We start from the raw sequence: 23,036 nt of genomic DNA on the forward strand, positions 1-23,036 counted from the left end.
TGTGCTGACCATACAACTCTTTAAGCCATGATCTTCCACCATGATTGTATTCTCTCAATTGTACTCTGTCAATACTGTCAGTCACAGCTCCATTGATCACATCTCTGAGTGCTGCGCTTGCATCAAAGAGACTTTATGAGACATGTAAAGCCTTCCGGGACTCTCCTTGCTACAGGAGAAACGGGGCTTAGTGTGGAGATGCATGCACGAACATCCCAGATTCCCAGATTCATCAATATTGTTTCTCAGCTCAAGGAAAGCACCATCTCATTTGCAGCAGTAGGACGCTAGATTCCTTATCAAAGGCGACCGAGATGTAAACTAACAGTTTCCAGTTGCCTTTGCAGGGACGTTTACAGCTCCTCGGTCTATAGGCAGCAGCTCTATGTCCCCAGCAGGCCCGAGGATAGAGCTGCCATTGACGGCAAAATGCAAATGTTACAGTGGTGAACGGAGGGACCCACAACTGAAGCGCTATTCTGCAGAGAGGGCGGAAGACTGGGTCTCTGTGTCTGAGCCACCCACAGACACACAACAGTCATGACTCTGACCATTCAGACGATCTGATGAAGGAGATGGGGGTTGGGGAAAGGGTTTCTGCCACAGATAAAGATGGCAGCATAAAGACCAGGCAGGAGACGCCAGTTATACATGGACTATTTGTGCCAGTGTTCCTTGTAAATGAGGGATTTAAGGCTGTCTTAATGCTGTCTGGTTCGAGTGTCTCCCCTGACTCAACATGACTGCAGTAGTATTTGTCATGGGAAGTGCAGGAGAAAGGCTTCTGATTTTACCCTCAGTAAGACTTCTAACGTTTAGTAGGACTCACAATGTTACACACTTACAAAGAAACAAAAACACAGAAAGGGAGTGGTAGACCAGCAACTCACATGTTCTTAAAGGGAAAAATTGCTTAATTTTCAGTTAAGTTTATTGGTTGTATTGAACCTTTATTTTAACTGGTTAGTTTTTGTTATTGTTACGTAATAAATCTCTTGAAACACAGATAGTGGAGTTTTAAAAACAAAACAATTAAGGCAAGAGTAGACCAGCAGCCTCCCCATGTTTGGAAAAGGTAAAATTACAGTTTCTGTTCTTGGGAGTCTTATGGTTTTAAAAGAATGTGTGGTCTACAAGATTGCTTATGATAGCAGCAAAAACAAGCTCTAAGATGCTTTTTTTTAAAACCTGAAAGGCCATAACAAAGCTTTCTTCAAAGACCCATCCTCTATTTACAAAAACAGCTATTTAGACTGTGGGAGTTGCTTATCTGCAGCTGCTGCCTCAGCTGGTTAGTTGCTGTGTTGAATGTCAAACTTGTACAGCTCAAGATTCTCCTCCTGGATTATTACATTTCTGTTTTACAACCAAGCTATTTGAGGCAGAGATAGATCAGCAACTCCTATGTCCTGCAAGGTGCAGTTACTGTTTTTGTCAGTATAGTTTGGGGGGTTTAAAATGGAGCAATAGTCCAGGAGATCACTTAGGACTAGACTGAAAACCAACTCTTGCAGGGTCTTATGTTGCAGAACATGGCAGCTGCTGATCTACCACCTTGATCAGTGAGATGAGGCTAGTTTAACCCAGTAGGTAATGCTAAGATGAGCAGTAATTTTGTAGGACATAGGAGTTCACTGTCTACCTTTGCTGTGGCTCCAACTGGTTAATATTTTGTGTTGGTTCCAGCTTGTCCTTAAAATGTTGAAAAAAAAAGAGAAAAGCGAAGTCACTGCAGGCCTCACAAACAAACTGGCTGATGCAGGGAGGGGATCAGCAACCCCATAATCCTGCAAGGTTAAATCTCTGCTTTTCTCAATGAACGTTGGAGGAGATGGCTTAAGACAAAAAAAAAAAAAAACACAAAACAGAACACAGTGTCTTCAGGGCCAAAATTCCTTTCTTTATAAAATCAGTAAAAATCAGCCTTTTATAACTTAAGCTAGTTAAACTGCTTAACATGCTTTTTTAACCAGAAATATCCCTTTCATAAAAAAAATTCCCTTTTTAAGGTTTTCTGGGGGAATGATATTTGAAATCAAGACATAAAAGAGCCAAAAATAATCACAAAAGAGCCACATGTGGCTCCAGAGCCACACGTTGAGTATCACTGCTCTGGTGCTTTAACAATAGTTACAGATGTGTCAAGGTTAGTTTCGCTTTTTCCTTTACTTCTTTTGTTGCTCTGTTTGTCATTCCATGTCATATTTATGGGTACACAGACAGGTACAAACTTTTATAAGAAAACTATAAAGACAGTTTGCTGGTTGTCTAGACTAGAGGTCTAGTCTGTACTCTTTGATGTTTTAAACCAACCTGCAAACCTTTAAATTTTGGAGGCTCTTAAAAGTACACAACACTTTCATTCAATAAACTGCTGCAGAAAAAAAGATACAAAATTCTAATATATCAGAGCAAAGAAAAGGGATGAACAAATTGGCTTGGGTGTAATAGAAATAAATGACATAATTAATGCATCATTTATAGATAAAAGAAACATTTTCCAGCAAAGTGGCTTTCCAGAAGTCATTAATGAATCCTAATTAAAAGAAGTTAATAGAATTAAAGAAGCCTCATTGGGGAGAAATTGGTCTAATCCTAATCTGTTCATTTAATCTGTTTATTTAATAGGCTTCCTATATCCTCTTTCCCCGTGGATGAATCCTTAATGAATCAACTTTATGTTGCTGCCATATGGAAAAGTTGAAAATAAACTGGATTTCAATGTTTGGGGGTTTGAGGAACGTGCTGGCACTGATGCCTCCTGGACTGGAGATCTATTTCAAGTGAAAACACCCAATAATTTATTTTTGATCCCCCTTTCATTCAGTTCAGTTTTTTTACTGCCACGCAAGGCGGTAATTATCCAATCAGCATCAAAGCAGCTATTAGTGCACCCAGAATCATAGATGATCATACACAAGGACAACGCTGAAGCCTACAATGAGAGGTTGCCATGTGAGCGACCTCGCTGAAAGGTATAATTCACCATGTAGCTATGGCTACACACCGACGGCTGGCGCGTGAATCACAGAGGTGGTCTTTTCAAAGATCCTTTTCATAGAGGGCAGCTCGAAAGGCAATGCCCGCCATGAATGGATTTCTGCTCCACTCCGTGTGGGCGGCTCGGACTGAAAGCACAGTGACTGTGTGCGCTTCTGTGTGGGTGTTTCCATGTGTCTGACACCCTCTGAAAAATTACAGCTACATGACGGCGCTGTCATCAGACACGCATGCTTCTTTTTAGCCGTGTCATCGTGGCGTTGGCAGACCATCATACACCAACCTCTGTTCCTTTTTTCTGATGCAGTAACATTACCTCATCTTATGTGCTTTGAATCCTCAATAGTGAGGAGCTGCAGTTCTGTGATCAGTAGTACCAGTGACATGTTCAGAAGTATGCTGTAATCGCCGTGTACAGCACCACACTTTCAGGTTTTATTAAACTCAGAGTAACTCATGCCATGAAGCAGATTTCCGGCCTTACTTTGACCTAATCAGAGAGACATGATGTGGGCGAGGGCTTTTGTTGTGCACAGCTGAAACAGAGTGACACCTCTGTGAATTCACTGAATGCATCATAATACGTGTATGTGTGGATTTGTTAGCTTTATCTTTGAATGCTTGTTTTCTTGCTAAAAATATAGCCCTGGACTACCTGAACTTAAATCTCCACTCGTAATGCATCTACCAGCTCTATCCGCTCATTTTGACATCCTTTAGCCATATATATTCTTATCTAAAATCTATGCTTTCTGCACTTTTTGCAGACAGGAGCCCTGAATCTTAACGAGCAGCCATGCAAGCATACTGTCTAGTTAGTAAGATAAAAGACACATTCTTACTCCAATCTAGTACTCAAGAAGGTTGTATTATATTTTATACTCAAATTGGATTACAGGATCATTTTCTGCCTTTTTTTCTTCCTTTAGAGCAGGGGTTCTTAACCTTTTCAGCCCCCAAAATAAAGGTGCCAGAGACCGGAGACCCCCACTGTACCTGAAGGTGGCTGAACACAGCCATGCACAATTAAGAATAGTCATATGCAGACAAGGTCGTCCATAACAGTGTTGATTTTGGAAGCTATTTTTAATTTAAGTTTTAGTTTTAGTCTTTAAATGAAATGCATTTTAGTTTAAGTCACATTTTAGTCATTTCTACCACTTTTAGTTTTAGTCTAGTTGTATTTGACGAAAACTCAAAACATTTTAGTCTAGTTTAAGTCCATAGAAAGCCCCAACATTTTAGTATTTACTTTTAGTCCAAGCATTTATTTTCTTGCCTAAATCTGGTACCAAGTCATGGTAGTGTGTTTTCTGCACTCTGCTAAACCTGGGGTTCCTGCTTTCTATAGCTGAGAGGCAGAATAGATACAGCTGCATTGCATTTTGACAGATTTACAAACAGTGGAGAAATATCACAGATTTTGAATGTCTGATGAAAACTGCATTACATTTTAGTCTAGTTTTAGTCATTCTGACAAAAACTAAACTTTTAGTCATCATAGATCTATTTTTCTTAGTTTAGTATAGTTTTTGTCATGAAAAAAAGGCTGTCAACCAGTAGTTTTAGTCATAGTTTTAGTCGACCAATTTAACACTGGTCTATAAAGGGGAGTATATGGGAGAGCTTTCTGGAGCCCAGCCAAACTGGGGGCTCATGGAGGTCAGCTAAATCATGGTCCATTGTAAAGTTCAGCTGTGATATCCATATTTCATATTTAATCTGAATGATAACCACACTTATCAAAGACACAAATATATTTTTTTAATCATTTGTGTAGTTAAAACACCTCCTTATAAATGTAAAAACCTATTAAAAAAAAAAAAAGAATTGAAATGGTTTAAAAATTGCTACAATGGGTTGATAATGGCAACAAATGGTGGAAAATTTGGGGAAGTTGGATTTTGAATGAGCAGAAATGAGTTTAAGTGGCAAAAATGGGTGGGAATTTGATGAAATGCGATGAAACATTAATATAAACTGGCAAAAAAGAGTAAACTGAGAAATAAAAAAAATGGCAAATATTGGCAGAAATTGCTATGATATGTGGTAAAAGCTAAATTAATATGTGGTTAAAATGAGAAAAAATGGGTGTAAAAAGGGGTTAATAGTGGCAATGATGGGTCAACAGAGGCAACATTAGGCTTAAGTTGCAAGAATTGGTTCAGAAGTTGCAAAAACAGGCAAAAAAAAGTGGTGGACAGAGTTTAAAACTGACAAAAATAGGTGTTAATTGGAAAGAAAAGAAAAAGTAGCATCTGTGTAATTCAAAAGTTTTTTAGGGCATCTGGAGACCCCCTCTCAGTGTCTCACAACCCCAAAGGGGGTCCCAACCCCAAGGTTGAGAACCACTGCTTCAGCGTAGGGCTGAACAAGAGGTGAGCAGCAAACCAGTAACAATATGGTCACCTGTCAAGAGTCTGCCATTATCCATCACTGGTTTAAATGCACATGTGATGTCACGATGTCACCGCGAGACGAAACTGATGCCAACATTAGACATGTTTTCCTTTAGCATTACGAGCAGCCAGGTAAATAACCAAACGCCACCAACTTGTGCTGTTCTAACATGCAATACAGTAAAAAAGATCATTCACGTGTCATTTCCTCTCCAACACTGATGTTTGTAATAATGGAAACATACAGCGAGTGTGCTCGCTTTGCAAAGCATCTCTGTCTCTGTCTGGGATTTTACATCAGCTCAACTCAGTTTTTCTAGTGCAGCAGGGATTTATTTAGTAGTTATGGTTTAAACTGTTTGAAAGTGTGATTAACTTGTGACCTATGTATTTTAAAGACCCTGTAAAGTGAAATCCAAATTTTTTTGTCTTAACACACTAGATATGTTGGAATATGGTTGCTGAAACATGTGAAAACTCTGAGATCTACATGTGACTGAATTCTTGATTTAGACTGTTTGAAAGTTTTTCACCTCTTTCCTAGCTTAGTGTCATGTGGGCGGGGCCAATATGTGGGCTCATGATGTCATGAGCCAACAGTAGGCATGACCCCGCCCCTCTAATACTACATATATAAAATCACAGAGCAAAAGCAGAAAGTACGATTTGGCAAATTTTTCATGGGCACAACCCACATACTCAGCTTAGCTGCTCATCCCACAAATGCATGTTCCTTACAAATTTGGCATCATTTAAAAGGGAAATAAACAGGCTTTCCAATGGTGAAAGATTTATTGCCAAGAAGCATTGTTACAACAAAGAAATAGCCTAATCTACCAAACACAAATTTCCGTACTTTTTGTGCTGATATAGTTGATATATAGAGATGGAAAAAACACTTCTTTGTTTTCTGTGGGAGACTCAGGTTAACAGTCTGTATAGAGCACATAAAGGAATCTTCAGTCTAATCAAATTAATCCATCTATCTACTATAATTTCCAATTTAACAGTTTAAATGCAGACATGAAAGAAATCTAATGAAATATACAATATATAGCATTATGTTAGATAATAAACCCCTGCACTGATTTGTATTGCACCTACTGGAGTTAAGTTAGCCTGCTTCTTTTATTTTATAGAAAACCTCTGTTTATGGGGTCTTTAGGGAAATTGATTCACTGCATAAATGAGGGTTTATATAATGAATGCCTTCACTGCATTCTTTCATTGTCTCTAAATGCTGTTACCTTGCCAGAAGAAAAAGCCACTTAATTTCTTTCCTTCTTCCACCTCCAAACGAGACAAAAAGGACAAGCGAAGACATATCAGACTGATATATGCAACGACCAAGCACAATGCGGCGATGGATCATGAATACATTGTTGAAATAATGCTTTGAAAAAAACTTTGACAGGATAAAAAGGAGACATTTTTTTTTCTTTTTACAAGTCCAAGGCCTGCACTTAGTGTGACAGTGCCTGTGCATGATGAAACACTCTCAAACACATCTTCAGCACCATTTACCTCATCACTTTAAATCAGTAATAATGACAAGCAATTGCAGAGAGTGTGTCACTCAGAGGATGGAGATGAACTAAAGATGGAGGAAAAGGGAGGTAATGGCTTCTCCTCAAGTCCTGGAACTGTTGAAGAGACTGAGGGGCAGAAAAGGAGATCCCAGCCCAGAGCTGTAAGGATCTGTTATTAACAAAACCTGTAAATCAATAACAATTGAGCTGAACAATCGTGCTGTTGAGTTATATAACATGAAATCTTCAGTGCAGTCATTTATATCAGATGTAGCGTCTGTCCTCCGTCTCTCTCTGTGTCGGTCTGTGATCTCTACAGGGCGCAGTGGCCATGCTGCCCTTCCCTGCAGACTCAGTTTTGGGATCTAGTCCAGAGCTCAGCTTTAGCGGCACACACAAAAAGTCACACCCACCCACACGCTCAGGCACTGTTACACCTGCCTGCTCTATCTCTCTGCTGCATTCAGATACACAGCTCACACACAAAGCACACACCTGGGGCCTCATGTACAAAGGGTGCGTACACACAAAAATGTGGCGTACATTCTTTTTCACGGCAAAGTTCAGATGTATCAAGAGTGAAATAACCGTGGAAATGTGCGGAGCCTCACACCAACTTCAAGGCTGGTGTACGCAAGTTTCTACAGTTGAGGGTCTTTTGGCGACACTTAGAGGTGATGCAGGAAAACTGTTACAATAAACAAGCACATCAGAGACACATGAACAATTAACACTGATGAACAATTAACACATCCACGTGTCTGCAATGACATGAGTGGATATAAAAGCATGCGCAAAGTGGTGAACAAAAAAATACCTTTAACAACAATGGCTTCAGCAGTATTAGAAGACATTTTAAATGGTGCAATACGAAGAGACCATTTGTTTAGAGACAGAGAGGATTTACTGGCGCATGATGACAACCAGCTCATCAGCTGCTTTAGGTTCCCGAGGGCAATCCTCCTAAAACTGTGCGCAGAGCTGGGGCCGGCTTTGCAACGCGACATAGCGAGGAGCCATGTGCTGCCTGTATCCATACAGGTGCTGACCACACTGGGGTGCCTAGCAACCAGGGCATTCCAGAGGGAACTGGTCAACCGATCGAGACTGTGCCAGTCGACCCTGAACTGAGCCATGCCAGCTATGTGGGACGAAATTATCCGCATGTCCGCCAGGACATATATCAAATTCCCATACAATGCAGCTGAACAGGTCAACATTGAAGCGCAACATTAAAGAGCCGGTTTTCCTAATGTAATTGGAGCTATCGACTGCACACACATTGCTATAAAAGCGCCATCACATGATGAATTAGTATATGCCAACAAGAAACATTTTCATTCGATCAATGTACAGATCATATGCAATGCGCAAATGCAGTTAACCAACATTGTGGCGAGGTGGCCTGGTTCAACGCGTGATTCATACATTCTGAGTGACAGCATGGTTGGGAACAGACTGCAAGCTGGCACTGTGTGCGATGGGTGGCTTCTTGGTCAGTACATTTATTCGTTTAATTGTCCTAATATTAATCCCCGTGATGTGCATTGAGCATGTGGGCCCCTAAGTGCTATCCCATTTTCACAGCATCATTACTAGCCAGTGGTTAAAGTTAGTGACTTGCAGTTTTTTGCTGGTTAAAGTACAGATTCAGATCTTTCCAACAAGCCCCTGATTGTCTCTGTGTGCAAAATACTCATGTTAATAACCCCATGCGTAAAGTGTGAAATGTCTTAATCAGCCTCACCTTTTCCCCGGCGCACTTCTACATTAATTCGCAACAGTAGGGATCCATGTAAGTAGTGTATAAAATTAACAGATGGAAACTGTAAATCCAGTTTACTTTGTCTGCTCTGCGGCAACTCTGTTCAAACAGGGTGAGCCCCTCTTCTCCTGTCCCTCTGTCTGTTTTGGCCACACTTTGGCGATGGGGATCTCAGGCGCAGGGCTCATTTAAATATGATTTGCATATTTAAATGGGGGCGTGGACAGGGAGGAGTTGGGTACTCCAACATGTGCGCTCAATTCCACGTTGATTGGGATGTATAAGGGAAATGTGCTTGGATGCATGCGTATGCACAGTTTCATACATCTGGATATTTTTATGCTATGACGTTTTCTGGATTTGAGCGTACGCCATGTTTCAGTAGGAAATCCACGCAAGTCTTTGTACATGAGGCCCCTGGTGATTTGGACTAGAAGTCACACCTTGATATTTTACAGCTGAATGCCCATACACAATATATTTAACTTCATATTTCTTTACTGGAAATAAATCAGAGTGGTAAACTTTGATATGATTCTGGTAAATATACATTATACCTTGCCACCATAGCAGAAGTCCAAGACACCTGATACAAGTCAAATTGTCTTTGCTCACCCAAAATTGCAGACAAACTCCTGAACACTGTCTTAATCATACAGTAACACTGGTGAGATTGTCATATATTGAGGTAGTCAAAGTGTTTTATACTCTTAAATACCATGTCTTTTAAAATGATTAAAACTTATTTTTTTTAATGATTGCATCAAAAAGTACAGAAGCTTCTTTATTTTGGATCAAGTTTTAACCCAAAGAGTCTCAGTTATTCCCCTAAAAGAGGGAATAACTGGTGAAAAGCTAGGAAACCTGGTCCTCTCTGGTTCCACAGAGTTGCCTAGAGTTGTGCCTAGCCAAGGATGTGCAGCAGATGTTCAGTGGAGGGTGGCAGATATTGTTACAGGAAGTAATAAGAGTAAAATGATTATGATTATTTTTGCAGTGTAAAGGTCAGATTTTTCTGGTTCTTGAGGGGATTCTGGACAGACCAGGGGCACATATTTTTGTTAGAAAAACCTGAAAAGGTGATTTTTGCATAATATGTCCCATTTAAGTTTGACTCAAAATGCTGAGTAGCTACTTGTAATACCTAAGTAGCTTTCACAGGGAAATACGACCTGTCCTTAATGTGCAATAACAAGAAAATATGGACTCCCAACCTGGTAATTTATTAAAGGCCTGACCATACCTAAAGTACAATGCAACAGCTGTTTTGGGAAGAAATGTGGAATCATTCTGTCACATGTGCATGCACAGATTGTCACGTGTTGTGAAAGCCAAACGGCTGGTCGTTTTCATGTTGTTGGCCAAAAACTTGGACCTCCTTGTTGTGGCTTCAGTGTTTAATTTTTTATTACTCACTACTCGATGCTTTTAAAAATTTAAGTACTATACTTCATTCAAAATGTACTTAAGTAAAAGTAGAAGTAGTGATTTTTAAAAATACTCCAAAAAGTACAAGTACACAAAAAGCTTCTCAACTACAGTAATTTGAGTAAATGTAGTTACTTGCCGCCCCTGCTAGGAAAAGAGGTTTGAAATGTGTATTAAAGGAATTACCTGGATTAGTTGGCTCAAAGGTGTTGTGTGGTAAATGTGGATGTCAGCAGCACAGGTGTGGATAGTGAGGAGTAAAATTAATTGAGATAAATCTAAGAAAGGATGTTTAAAATATCATGCTGGATTTACCTGGAGTGTTCAATGTCTCCAGGTGTCAAACGTGTTTGGTAGCAGTAAGTGTAGGACCTAGGAAAGGAAGAAAAAACAGGTGTGACTGTCTTTAGTAAAGAACTGACTTATTCAGGTAAATGTGCAATCCTTGGTAAGGTATGGAACAGACATCAGGGTTAGTCATGGAAAACTTACAGCATTGCTTTATGGTAGTTTTAGGTACATGCTGAAGGACATACCTGGAGCAGGTACACTTCTTTGATGTTAGTTGCTGAATGCGGAAGTCAGCAGTTTGTCAAAGACATGAAATCGAAAGGAACTGGTATTAGTGGTTGTATTTATAAGTAATATCAAATGTGATGCATGAAAGAATGTTAAGTGAGTCTGGAAGGACTTACGTGGAGTTGATGTGGTGCTCAGGTGTTGTTTGTTGATGGTGTTTGTCAGCAGGACATGGAGGACGAAGAAAGAAGTAGTAGTGTTGGCAATGGCAAATGATGAAGATAAGGCAAAGACAAATGAAGACACACGCATATTGTCCACATATCTTGAATTCTTGATATTTTGCCCATATACTGTATCTCTTACCAGTATCATGAAATCATAATAGGGTAGTCATATCCTAATGTGGAAACCTTAATATATATATTAAGCGTGTATATTTCTTAAACCCAGTATGCTGTCAATACATCTTTAAACCTTGATGAATTACCCAGTTATTATCTAGATAGTTGAAAGCCGCTATACTGCCCATAAATCTTAAAACCTCAGTATATTTCCTAGCATCTTGCAGGTGCATACTCTACAGCTCCAATTATTCCTGACATCTCTGAGGGCTTTTGGTTCACTGTTCATTTTATTCATCTGGTCTGGATTGGTCCTAACAGATCTATGTGCCTCTGTATGCAGCAGAGCCAGTGCAGGTGTGAGTGGGCGATGCTTCTTGTTGTGATGGTGTAATTTAGTATGCATGTGTGTGGGCAGGTGTGATTTTGTGCATGTGAACCATAATGCTGCAGGACTCACACCGGGGAGTGGAGGTCAATCCCAGCCGACTCGTGACTAACATCATAACAGTTGCTTTTTCAGGGACTGTGCGAATGTCGTACCTGTTCTCTGATGTTTATAATTTAGTGCTAAAAATGATAAATCAGCCTCTAAATATCTACAGAAATAATATCCTTAGTGGAGTCTGTAAAGTAGTGGAAATTAAAGGAGTTGTGCCAATGTTAGAGGCGTATTTGATGCTCTGCAGCATCTTTGATATATGCCCTGGAAGAAAGGATAGCTGAATTTTATTAGTTTTTCCTTTGATAAGACATGAAGCTAAGCCTTAGTTCATGCAGTAGTCATACACCCAGCCATGATCAGCTGATGGCCAGCTGATTTAAATTATTAGCCTTTCTCTCAACACAGCGGTCCATTTAAATATGACGTTTATCTCACTAATCTCTGCTTGCATTCATGCTGATGGACCATGCTGCTGCTGGCAAAGCTTCAGCTTCCCTACCCCAGCCTCCTCCTATATAGCTAAAGCTTGACCTCCTCCACCACAGCCTCCTCTTTTATAGCATAAAGCTTCACCTCCTCCACCCCAGCCTCCTCCTTTATAGCATAAAGCTTCACCTCCTCCACCCCGGCCTCCTCCTTTATAGCATAAAGCTTCACCTCCTCCACCCCAGCCTCCTCCTTTATAGCATAAAGCTTGTTTCACCCTCATCTTCAGATTCATGCTACTATAGATTAATTGCTTCTGAAATAATTTTACTTTACTATGCATTGTCATAAATGTGTTTATCCATATGGGGGTTTTTAGCCATGCGCGCCTTGGTGGTGAAATACATGTTCCTGAATCAGTTGAAGATTATTGATCATTTTCAACTTAGAGCCACACAGATACCTTAAAGCTTCAGTTCTTTTAAATATTTGTCAGTAAGAATTCCAGTTAGGCTGCATGAAGTTGAACAGGTTGAGTGTGGACTTGAAGTCCCCGTAGCATTATGAGTGACACTCCAGGCTTTCAAGCCTTCATATTAACAAAGATAATCCATATTGTGCTCTTATTCATTTGCATCACAACCCAGGGGATGTGCTCCACTTCTGTGCTTCACTAAGAATAGTATAAGAATAAGAATAATTTATTATACTATTGATTTTTTTCTTTTTATTTTCTGCCTTACAAGTTGAAGTTCTGCCTCAGTTCCCAAAAATCCAAATATTCGAGCATACCAGTGATATGTCTTACCTTGTCTCTTTATTTGTAGGAAAATACTCAGTCCACTGATGATCATCAAAAAGCACTGAAGCTTAGATCTATCATCTAACATGGATTTAGCATCAGCATAAATCTTACCAGGTTTACTTTGAGTTAAGTAGTTGTTTTTTTCTTTTGTAAGGATGACATTAATATCAGACAGTGATGAGAGGTTTAGAGTAAAACTGACACCAGACTTTAATGAATGATTACATTCATCCTGGCAGGATATTATCAGCTAGTTTCAGCTTAAAGTAAATTATCAGTTTCCATGGATACCACAACACTGCCAACATTTACAACAAATGTTTATCGGCCTTAAATGTCATTTATGAAGTTTTAGGCCAGACCGACAGAGCTTTGTGAGCTTTAGTATTATCTTTGTTAAACTTAAGGTATGCTGTATGGACTGAAGTTTAAGGTCAGAGCTACACATTGGTACCAACGTCTCTATCAGCCCAAATGAGTTTGCGATTGTAAGCATATCCTGAAATAATCAAATATTTAACATCCCAATTATCATATCCCATTTTAATAGTATTTATTCTTCATATGTCCTGTAGCAGTGTTACTCAACCCTGCTCCACCAAAGAGCCAAACTGTTGAATATTTTTGCAAGAGCCACAATCTAAGTGGTGAAAAGTGGCAAAAATGGCTTGAGGTAGCAATAAAAATGAGTTAAAGGTGGCAAAAATGGTCAAAAAGCAGCAAAAATGGGTGAAAAGAGGCAAAAATGGGGAGGAAAAAGTGGAACAATTGTCAAAAACTAGCAAAAGCGGGTTAGAAGTAACAAAAAGAATGCGTTACAAGTGGAAAAAATGGTCCAAAAGTAGCAGAATCGTGGCAAAAAAAAATTAATGAAAAGTGACTAAAATGATCAAAAAGCAGTCAAGAGTGGCGAAATATGAAACAAATGGTATGTAATAGCAAAAGGTAGCTTTAAGGGGCAAATAATTGCAAAAAAAAAAAAAAAATTGTCAAGAAGTTGTGAAAAATGGCAAAAAATTTGATAAAAATGGGCAAAAAATGGTGAATAACAGCAACAGTGGGGGAAAAACATGGCAAAAAGAAGAGGCAACATTCGGGAAAAAAGGAAACAAGTGGTATTTAATGGCAAAAGGTAGTTTGGACGAGAAGTGGCAAAAAATGGACAAAAAGTGGCAAAAAGAAGTTGTAAAAATGGGCAAAAAATAGGATAAAAAGGGGGCATTTATTGGCAAAAGGTAGCTTAATGGGCAAAAAAATGGCCAAAAAATGGTGAAAAGGGGCAAAAATGGAATAAAAGTGGAAAAAATGGGGGGAGAAATGGCTTAAAGAAGTTGCAAAATGGCCAGAAAAAAGGACAAAAGGGGTGTTTAATGGTCACAAATAGCTTAAGTGGGTGACAAGTGGCAAACATGGTTAAAATGACAAAAAAGTTTCCTTTTTTTTTAAGGTTTTCTGGGGGAATAATATCTAAAATTGTTACGGCTCTGATACTACCTCTCGATCCAGATCAGAGGTGGGGCGAGATCGACCCCCCATTGTGGAACAGTCGCCTTCATACAGAACGGCGTTGTGGAACGAAGGCGTAACAGACACGGAAAAGAGAGGCAATGTGAAAGTAGCTTGACACCTGGCAGTCTCAGGACTGTGAAGATCGGGACTGTGTCTCAAGTCAAAGAGTGTTCCTTGAATTGGACTGATTCTAATTTAACTTCACATTCACCCAGACCCAGTGTCATGGCAGCCTTGTCATTTCATCATGTTATCTCCCCTTTCCCCTCTCCACTCACTCACATCTTTTCCATCGCACCTCTCCTCACCTTTACTTTCCATCATCCTTGGTCTCTTTTCCTCTATTCAACCCTCCACTTCATGCTCCCTGCTGACCTCTCTCCTTTTTTCCACCCACTCCTCCTCACTTTAAGCACCGCACCGAGGAGCCTTATTGGATTATTGTGTTTGCCATTAGCCTCTGGGTTGACAGTCTAATTGCCTTCATCCACCAGGGTCTCTGTAAGCCTGACCCTGCCTACCCTGCATTTGCATTTCCACAGAGAAGGTTGGATGACCTGTCCATCAAGAAGCTGCAGAGGTTTAGCTAACTCACGGCATATGGCATTTTCATGTCTGCACTCAAAACTGGCGTAATGATTTTAATGTGGAACTCACCTCAAATGTACACACCTCAGCTATAATAAAAGTTGGGACATTGGGATATGTGGAAGGAAACAGGATACAGTAATTTGCGAATCCTTTTCAACCTATGTTTGATCGAATTTAGCGCACAGACAAGATATTTAATAATTAAACAAAAATAAAATTAATTGTTTGTTCAGAAATATACACACAATCTGAATTTGATGCCTGCAACATGTTCCACAAAAAGATGGGACAGAAGTATGTTTGCCACATACAACACTCTGTAAGCATCTGGAGACTGAGGTGGAATTTTTTCCCATTGTTGCTTGTTGTACATCTTAAGTTGCTCTGAAGTGCCGGGTATGTGTACTGTTATTAACTATTATTGTTAATATAATTGTATAATGTATTTTGCACTTACATACAGGTCTGGACTGCATGCAGTTCAGTCTAGTCCAGAGATACTCAACATGTGGCTCTGGAGCCACATGTGGCTCTTTTGTGATTATTTGTGGCTCTTTTATGTCTTAATTTGAAATGTTATTCCCCTCAGAAAACCTTAAAAAAAGAGAAACTTCTTTGCCATTTTAACTATTTTTGCCACTTATCACCCATATAAGCTATCTTTTGCCATTTAATACCCATTTTTTCCTATTTTAAGGCCATTTTGAGACTTCTTTTTGCCACTTTTTCCCCATTTTTTATCCCATTTTTGCCCTTTTTACCATTTTTTGCCACCTATGTCCATTTAAGCTACCTTTTGCCATTAAATAGCACTTGTTTCCTTTTTTTCCAAAAATGTTGCCTCTTCTTTTGGCCACTTTTTTCCCATTTTTTTCCTGCTTTTTACCATTTTTTTTTTTGCCATTTTTTTCCCATTGAGGCTATCTTTTGATATTATATACCCCTTTTTCCTATTTTTTCCCCTTTTTGCAACTTCCTTTTGCCACTTTTTGTTTGTTTTTTTCCCTTATTGCCCATTAAGCTATCTTTTGCCATTACATACCACTTGTTTCCTATTTTGCCACTCTTGACTGCTTTTTGCCCCTTTTAGTTACTTTTCAATCGTTATTTTTACCACAATTTTGCGGCTGTTGACCATTTTTCCACCTGTAATTTATATTTTTTGCCACCTCCCACCCGTTTTTGCTACTTTTTGACCATTTTTGCCACTTTTATCCCATTTTATTTTTATTGCTACTTCAAGCTGTTTTTGCCACTTTTCAACACTTAGATGGTGGCTCTTGCAAAGCTATTTTTCAACAGGTTGGCTCTTTGGCTGAGCAGGGTTGAGTAACACTGGTCTAATCTCTGCTACATATGCAGTACTGGCCTTCTTACAGAGACAGATTATTGTGCAGTAACTTGAAAATCACTTTAAGTTGAAAGACTGTGAGAGTTGTTGCTATGAAAACCACGCATTGTATCGTCCAGATGCAGTGGTGTGAACTCACAAGCTTTTAGAGTGTTGTGGTCTTATTTAAATCTTTGATTTGAACTGGACTTTATGTGTGAGATTTCTGCTGATCCCTGAATTTTTTTGAATATATTGTGGACTGAAAAGTGTTTTACACACATAGACGATACTTGGGTCACCTAGGTTTAGTTTACAACCATTCTTCTTCTTCTTTAAGTTCATATATAATCACCATCCATGAGAGAGAGGCACTGGTATGGATCCCCAGAAAATGCACTGTTTTCAGTGGTGTTGAAAATTAGTTTCTTCAGCTGTTATTTCAACATTTTTTGTAGCTTCTTGCTGCTGATATGACCCTGTACTCATGCACTCTAGGATGATGGTTGCAACATGGGACCTCATCAGCAATAAACAGCATTCAGAGCACCACTAACCTACAATGTTTATGCCATATTGACTGAAGCATTTTAGAAAATAAGTGATATTATTTAGTGTCTTCATACAATATACTGCTGATGGTTATTGTCAAAAGGGCGGAGACAAACAAATCATAAACCTATAAAGTTTATGATTTGTTTGTCTCTACAAGGTAGAATGACCCCTCTGGCACCCTTACCATGTAAGTATAGTATCAGTCTTTGGGAAAAACAGTGCTGTTGTTGGAGCAATCTCCAAATTCCTTGCATGTTTTGGAGGGTGAATGATCTTTCGGACTATCGTAATGTTTTGTCGCCATCAAATATCTGATCTTTGTGCTTATTTAATTGAATATAGGTTGAAAAGGATGTGTTCTCTTTTAGTCATATTTCACACAGCGTCCCTGCTTTTTTGGAATTGCTCTTCATACAAACTAAACACAGCACTGGGGCATTTATCCACCATATGAGCATCCCATCCTTGGTGTGCTGTGATGGAAAAATGGCTGCTGTGTGAAGTGTCTGCATAATAAACATAACAAACACTTCTATGTTTCACACTCTGCCTGTATGAATATGTATGCTGCCTCAGAGCGCTCCGTGTTTTTGGAGTCTGTTTGGAAATCAGAGCCCACGTATCTGTCTCCTCCTCGGGAACTCAACCTGGTCTCTGTCAGGTTGATTATGAGAAGATGGATGCTCTTCGCCTCATGCTGCTGATCATAGATGTTAAGTTTTCACACTCCTAATAACCCTGTTTGTTTGTTTCCCTCTTTCTCTCTCTGTTCGCCCAGGGCCGCTGCACGCGAGAGAACTGCAAATACCTTCACCCGCCCGCTCATTTGAAGACCCAGCTGGAGATCAACGGCAGAAACAACCTGATCCAGCAGAAGACGGCAGCCGCCATGTTGGCTCAACAGATGCAGTTCATGATCCCTGGCACCACCATGCAGCCTGTGGTGAGTGCCGCTTTGCTGCAGTGGGAAATGAGTGGCATGGCAGAGTGACTCATTATGAAAATAACTGCTGAAAACCTTGGCTTTGTTCCTGCGAAAACAGGCTCACTAAGAAGCTGCATCAGTTCAAATGAAGTGTGTTTAACTTGCAAAATATCCTGATTTCATATGATTTGGTTGCTTTTAGGGTTGGTGAGAAAGGACGGCCATTCATGCCAGCATACATTCCTTTAACCAACAGAGTTTTGGCAGCAGACCACAGTAAAGAATCCTCCCTTAAATTATCATTTTCTTACTCAAACCATAAGCAAACAAGCCTTAATAAACAGCAGCACATTAACAATTTTTTTTTTTTTCAGAAACTGCAAAAACTAAGCTTTCTCTTTAATCTGATACCAAAAATGTTGCATATTTAGCTTTTTAGGTTAAGATTATGTGCAAAGAAAATACTTTTTAATTAAGACTGCCAGAATGTAACAATAGCCTGTATTTTATATTACATGAAAATATTAAGTTAAGAAAAAAAAAAATACTGTCACATGTTCTTCTCAAAGCTTCAGACTGAGGGAGAGACAGTCTACAGCAGTTGGGTTGGTTCAATAGGTCGCAGATGTGTGCCTGGAAAAAATTATATATATGTATAAAAGTCTATATACCAGGTGTGTCAAACTCAATCACAGCAGGGGCCGGATTCTGCATTCAGGTCTAATCTGAGGGCCTAACAGGGTCAACTTTTTATCCATAAACTGTCCACCTCATTTCACCAGTAATAAAACATGAAAAAAAAAACCATAGCACTGATGATAAATGATGTTGAAATTTAAAATTTAAAAAGGCTTTAAAAAGTTTAAAGGCGCACAGTCTGATAAAAGTAAATCTATTCATTCAAAGAGGTCAAAACATGAAATTGAAATTAAAAAAAATAATGTTTTTTAAAGGCAAATATATTAGAAGGAGAGTCAAAATCATGAGTTTTAAAGGTCAAATATAAAATAAAATTTCTTATCATCATTATCATTATCAACACTTGATAATAAGAACATTTAAAGATCAAAAACACACTAAAAGTAAAAAAATGATGTGATTAATCATGATTATTTGGCAGCACTAGTATAAACATGTAGACACAAGCATTCAGAGTGCAGCTGTAGTGCTCCTTCCTGCTCCGCTGCATCAGCTCTCCACCCAACAGTGCAGGCAGATAAAGAGCAGGGGAGACACAGCAGGGTCCCCTCGTCACAATAGGGATTCCTTTTATTCTGACTGATTCTCAGTTCACCTCTGTCTTCACAGAATTTACTGTCATTAACAGTTTTAATGATAACATTTTGAATTGTTTGACGAGTTGTTGGGGAATTTGTTCCATGTTTAGCACCACTTACCGATTTAATTCCCAACTGCAAGATCACATACTTATCTTATTTATTGTTTTAAGTGCTATTTAATTATTGTTTATTGTAGTAATGATCTTGCAGTGGAGAGTCAATACAAGAAAGATTTCACTGAAATGTTTGTGAATGAACAAGACTCAAGAAGAAGAACAAATATGGAGGACAATTGATGTCGATGTCCGCTCTGGCTCAGGTCAAGGTCGTTGGGCCTCATGCTCATCCTTTGCTTGTAAGATTTCTGTAAATAACATTTGCATTGAAAAGCAAAGCCCTTTTTCTTGACTGACCTCTTTACTTCCACTGTCCAGTAATTGAATACCTCACAGAGGCATATAACCACCAGGGGGTAGTTTTAGTCTTCTTTATAAGTTCTTACTTTGTAATTATTCTCCCGTTGCTTTCCTTGTTTGATAACTGGCTGCTACATCACCTAATTTTCCCCCCTCAGGTCAATACAGTACACCTATCTATCTGTCTTTCTATCTAGAAATGACGAATAAAGGGAGGGATGGTGGGAAATGGAGAGTGAAAAGCAGAAAGAGGGTAGAAAATGGGAAAAATGGAGCAAAGTTAGAGGAAAGAGACACAGGAGACGAACTAATGGAGGGTGTGCAGAAAGATGAGAGTCGAGGTACGGGAGAGAGCGTGACAGGTAAAAGACAGAGCGAGAGCTGGGGGTGGAAAGAGGAATCGGTTTCAGGAAAAAGAAACAAGAGAAGAGTTTGACTTTTTTTTAACCTCTATGTATCCCGAGAAGATTCTGCTTAGCTTGCATGTTCTTGTGCAGCGACACCACACCTTATATCATTGCAGTTAGACACGTTCACACCTGGCAGCTGCCCAACGCAACCACAGTGTGCTGCTGTCTGTGGAGCAACTCCAAGAGAGTAGGCGGGGAGTTATGTGCTTTGCTCAAGGGCATCTCAATATCAGTTGTGAGAATGATTTCATGACCTTTCTAGCCTGGAGTAAATGAAAACAAGGTAATCTGAGGAAAGATAATTGTAGGACTGTAATAAAAGCCTTCATCAGTCAATGTACTGTTATAGAGCTATCATATTTTCTGAGTGAATCATGGCTCTTTAGAAGAGTTAAGACCCCAAAGCAAAACTGTGTTCCTGTCAATCTGAAGCCTTTTCCAGTGTATTGTAGCACAAAAACATAAAGTTCTGGCTCTTTTTTTTTGGACACTTTAAAATTTATTTAATACATGTAAGATACTGTTTAAAATTTGAACATATATATGTGTTTTCTTTAAAACAAATAGTAAATAATTTAGTGACCCTGAATGTTTTAAATACTAAGGCAGTGATAGTCAAGGTGTGGTTCTGGAGCCACATGTGGCTCTTTTGTGATTATTTTTTTAAATATTATTCCCCTAGAAAACATAAAAAAAGGGGAATGCCACTTGTCACCAATTTAAGCTACCTTTTGCCATTAAAAACCACTTGTTTCCTTTTTTCCCAAATTGTTGCCTCTTCATTTTGTCCACTTTTAGCCTATTTTTTCCACTTTATTCCATTTTTGTCACTTTTCACCATTTTGCCACTTTTTGCCCCTTTAGCTACCTTTTGCCATTAAATACCCTTTTCCCTTTTTTTTCCCATTTTTGTAACTTCTTTTTGCAACTTTTTGCCCATTTTTTGCCACTTTCGTCCAAATAAGCTACCTTTTGCCATTAAAAGTCACTTTTTTCCATTTTCCCCAAATTTTACCTCTTCTTTTCAACACTTTTTCCTATCTTTTCCTTACACAATTTTTTTCCACTTTCTTCCAAATAAGCTGCGTTTTGCCATTACATACCACATGTTTCATGTTTTGCCACTCTTGACTGCTTTTTGCCAATTTTAGCCACTTTTCACTCTTTTTTTTGCCATGATTTTGACACTTTTGGACCATTTTTTCCACTTGTAACTCATTCTTTTTGTCACTTTTCACCCATTTTTGCTAGTTTTTGACCTTTTCGCCACCTTTAACTTATTTTTATTGCTACGTCAAGCCATTTTTGCCACTTTTCACCTCTTAGATTGTGGCTCTTGCAAAGGTATTTTTCAACAGTTTGCTATTTGGTTGAGCAGGGTTGAGTAACACTGTACTAAGAGTTTTTTTTTAAAACAGTGTATTTCTTTCATTCTTGGTTAGGTCTCCTTTGAAAAAGAAATCTCTAATCTTGATGGGGTTAATCTGGTTATACAGATTAAATTAAATAAATACAAATCTTAACATGGCTACGCACTAATTTTAGGCTTAATTTTGGGCCTGAATTGTGTCCAAAACAATAAGGGTATTGTGGCCAGGTTCAAGGTTTGTAGCAACTGTTTTTTGTCCAAATAATCCTCAAGATTGTGATGCCAATTTGACTGCTTTAGCGCTCCTGTTCAAGTCAGAGACTTGCTGATCTTGAATCTTAAATATCAAATATTACAGATTAAAGATTCCAGATCAAGCTGCATCCAATGAGTTAACAGCAAATACCAATGAGAGAGAGCAGACTAGTTTTTCCCATGCATTCCGAATTATACTCGTGGTAGTAGCCAGTGGAAAGGCTAGGGCTGAACGATTTGCAAAAATAATCTAATTGCGATTTTTTGGCTGACCACTGAGGGCAGCCCTACATATGGCAATGTCTGTGTCTGAGTTTGTCTGTCTGTCTGTCGGTAAGTAACTGACTGAGTGACGCTTTTGTATGAGCCATATGCTACAGCGTTGCGTTTGCTTGGACTGAATGCTGTCACTAATGGCTGCCTCCACTAACTAGGCTCGAGTTAACATCATTTATGTATGGCTGATCCATACAGAGAAGCTCTATGGGCAGGGTTTACTCATGCTGCAAGCCCTGTAATGGCTGCCTCCACTGCTCAAAATACTCAGATTTAGCTTTAGCCTCTGTTGAACCAGAACTGGGCCACATTTATGTATGAGAAAGAGTAAAGCAACCCTATAAGCTTTTCATGTTGGGAAAGACATTTTTACTCCTCTGCTGAGCTGCTTTGGTATGATTATGTGATAGTTGAGGGGGAAAAGGGAACTTGCTGAGTGAATGCTTGTGGACTAGCCGAACATTAGCCTTAGCCAGAACAACACATTTCTTCATCACAGCTAGTGCTGACAGCAACACGGAAAGCTTTCTGCAAAAGAAAACGAAGATGCCGCTCTTCTGTCCCCCGCTTTGGCATGACAATGTGACAGTTACAGGGGACAGGTTAGTTGAATACAGCTAATGAGATGTTGTGTCCCAGCTAACAACTAGCAGGTCTGTCATTAGCAGGGACTGAGCTGCAGCGGAGCTTTTGTCTGAACCAGACAACATGTCTGAATCCAAACAAGCGTAGAGAGCAACACTGAAAGCTTTCTAGGACAGAAAAAAATGTTCTCTCTCCACTCCCGGTCTGATTCGGCATAGCTTTCTACGACCTCAACCGCTGTTAGGAACACACACTGATTATGAGTTAGCATTTGGCTACCACAAAGGGTTAATGGGGAGTCTACACGATCTCATCTAATAAAGAATCCAAGACATATCAGAGTGATCATAACGGCTCATTTCGAAGATAACACCCACATCCAGCTAACTAAACAATGAACTGTGGAGATATGGCTATATAGCGGAGAATGATGAGGAAATGTTCAGTAATGTAATAGGCGAAGCTAGCGGACTGCCGCTGCTAGGCTAATGTAGCCTCACTTTAAATCATTCAAACTCCGCAATTAACCTCAAAAACAGTGATCAGAGGGCATAATCAGATGATCCTATGCTGTCAGAGCATAACACAGCAGTGTGGGGCTGATAAGTTATAAGTTCAGAGAGAAAAGTACTGATTGACGCCGCAGGCTATGAATAGCGTGGCTATTCAGGTGTATCAACATGGAGTCTGCAGCGTCAGAGAGTGGTGTTTAAAGGCAGCATATGTGACAGCATAAAGCAGAGCTGGTATGAGGAGCAAACACATCCACTGTGGTCAGACCAACTGAGGGTGGTCGTTAAAGGGAAACAGTATGCCTCGAGGAAAACCCAGGAGATCCACGGACAGGTAATAACGGTCTCCACAGGTGCCATGGC

The 23,036-nt window shown here is 39.4% G+C and overlaps 1 protein-coding gene across 13 annotated transcripts in view; it reads left to right on the top strand.

Moving 5' to 3' along the window:
* The window catches only part of LOC121506183 (muscleblind-like protein 2a), a 167,699-nt gene that overhangs the window by 90,273 nt on the left and 54,390 nt on the right, over nucleotides 1-23,036 (top strand). For all 13 annotated transcript variants that reach the window (XR_005991624.1, XM_041781842.1, XM_041781844.1 and 10 more), the window contains exon 3: nucleotides 17,424-17,588. Coding sequence is in view for 12 of the 13 variants with exons in the window: in XM_041781842.1 (XP_041637776.1) it covers nucleotides 17,424-17,588 (165 nt within the window). In the remaining variant the exon portion in view is untranslated. The remainder of the gene's footprint in view (nucleotides 1-17,423; nucleotides 17,589-23,036) is intronic.

Source organism: Cheilinus undulatus, linkage group 24, assembly GCF_018320785.1.
Source record: "Cheilinus undulatus linkage group 24, ASM1832078v1, whole genome shotgun sequence".
In the NCBI taxonomy this organism is placed as follows: Eukaryota; Metazoa; Chordata; class Actinopteri; order Labriformes; family Labridae; genus Cheilinus; species Cheilinus undulatus.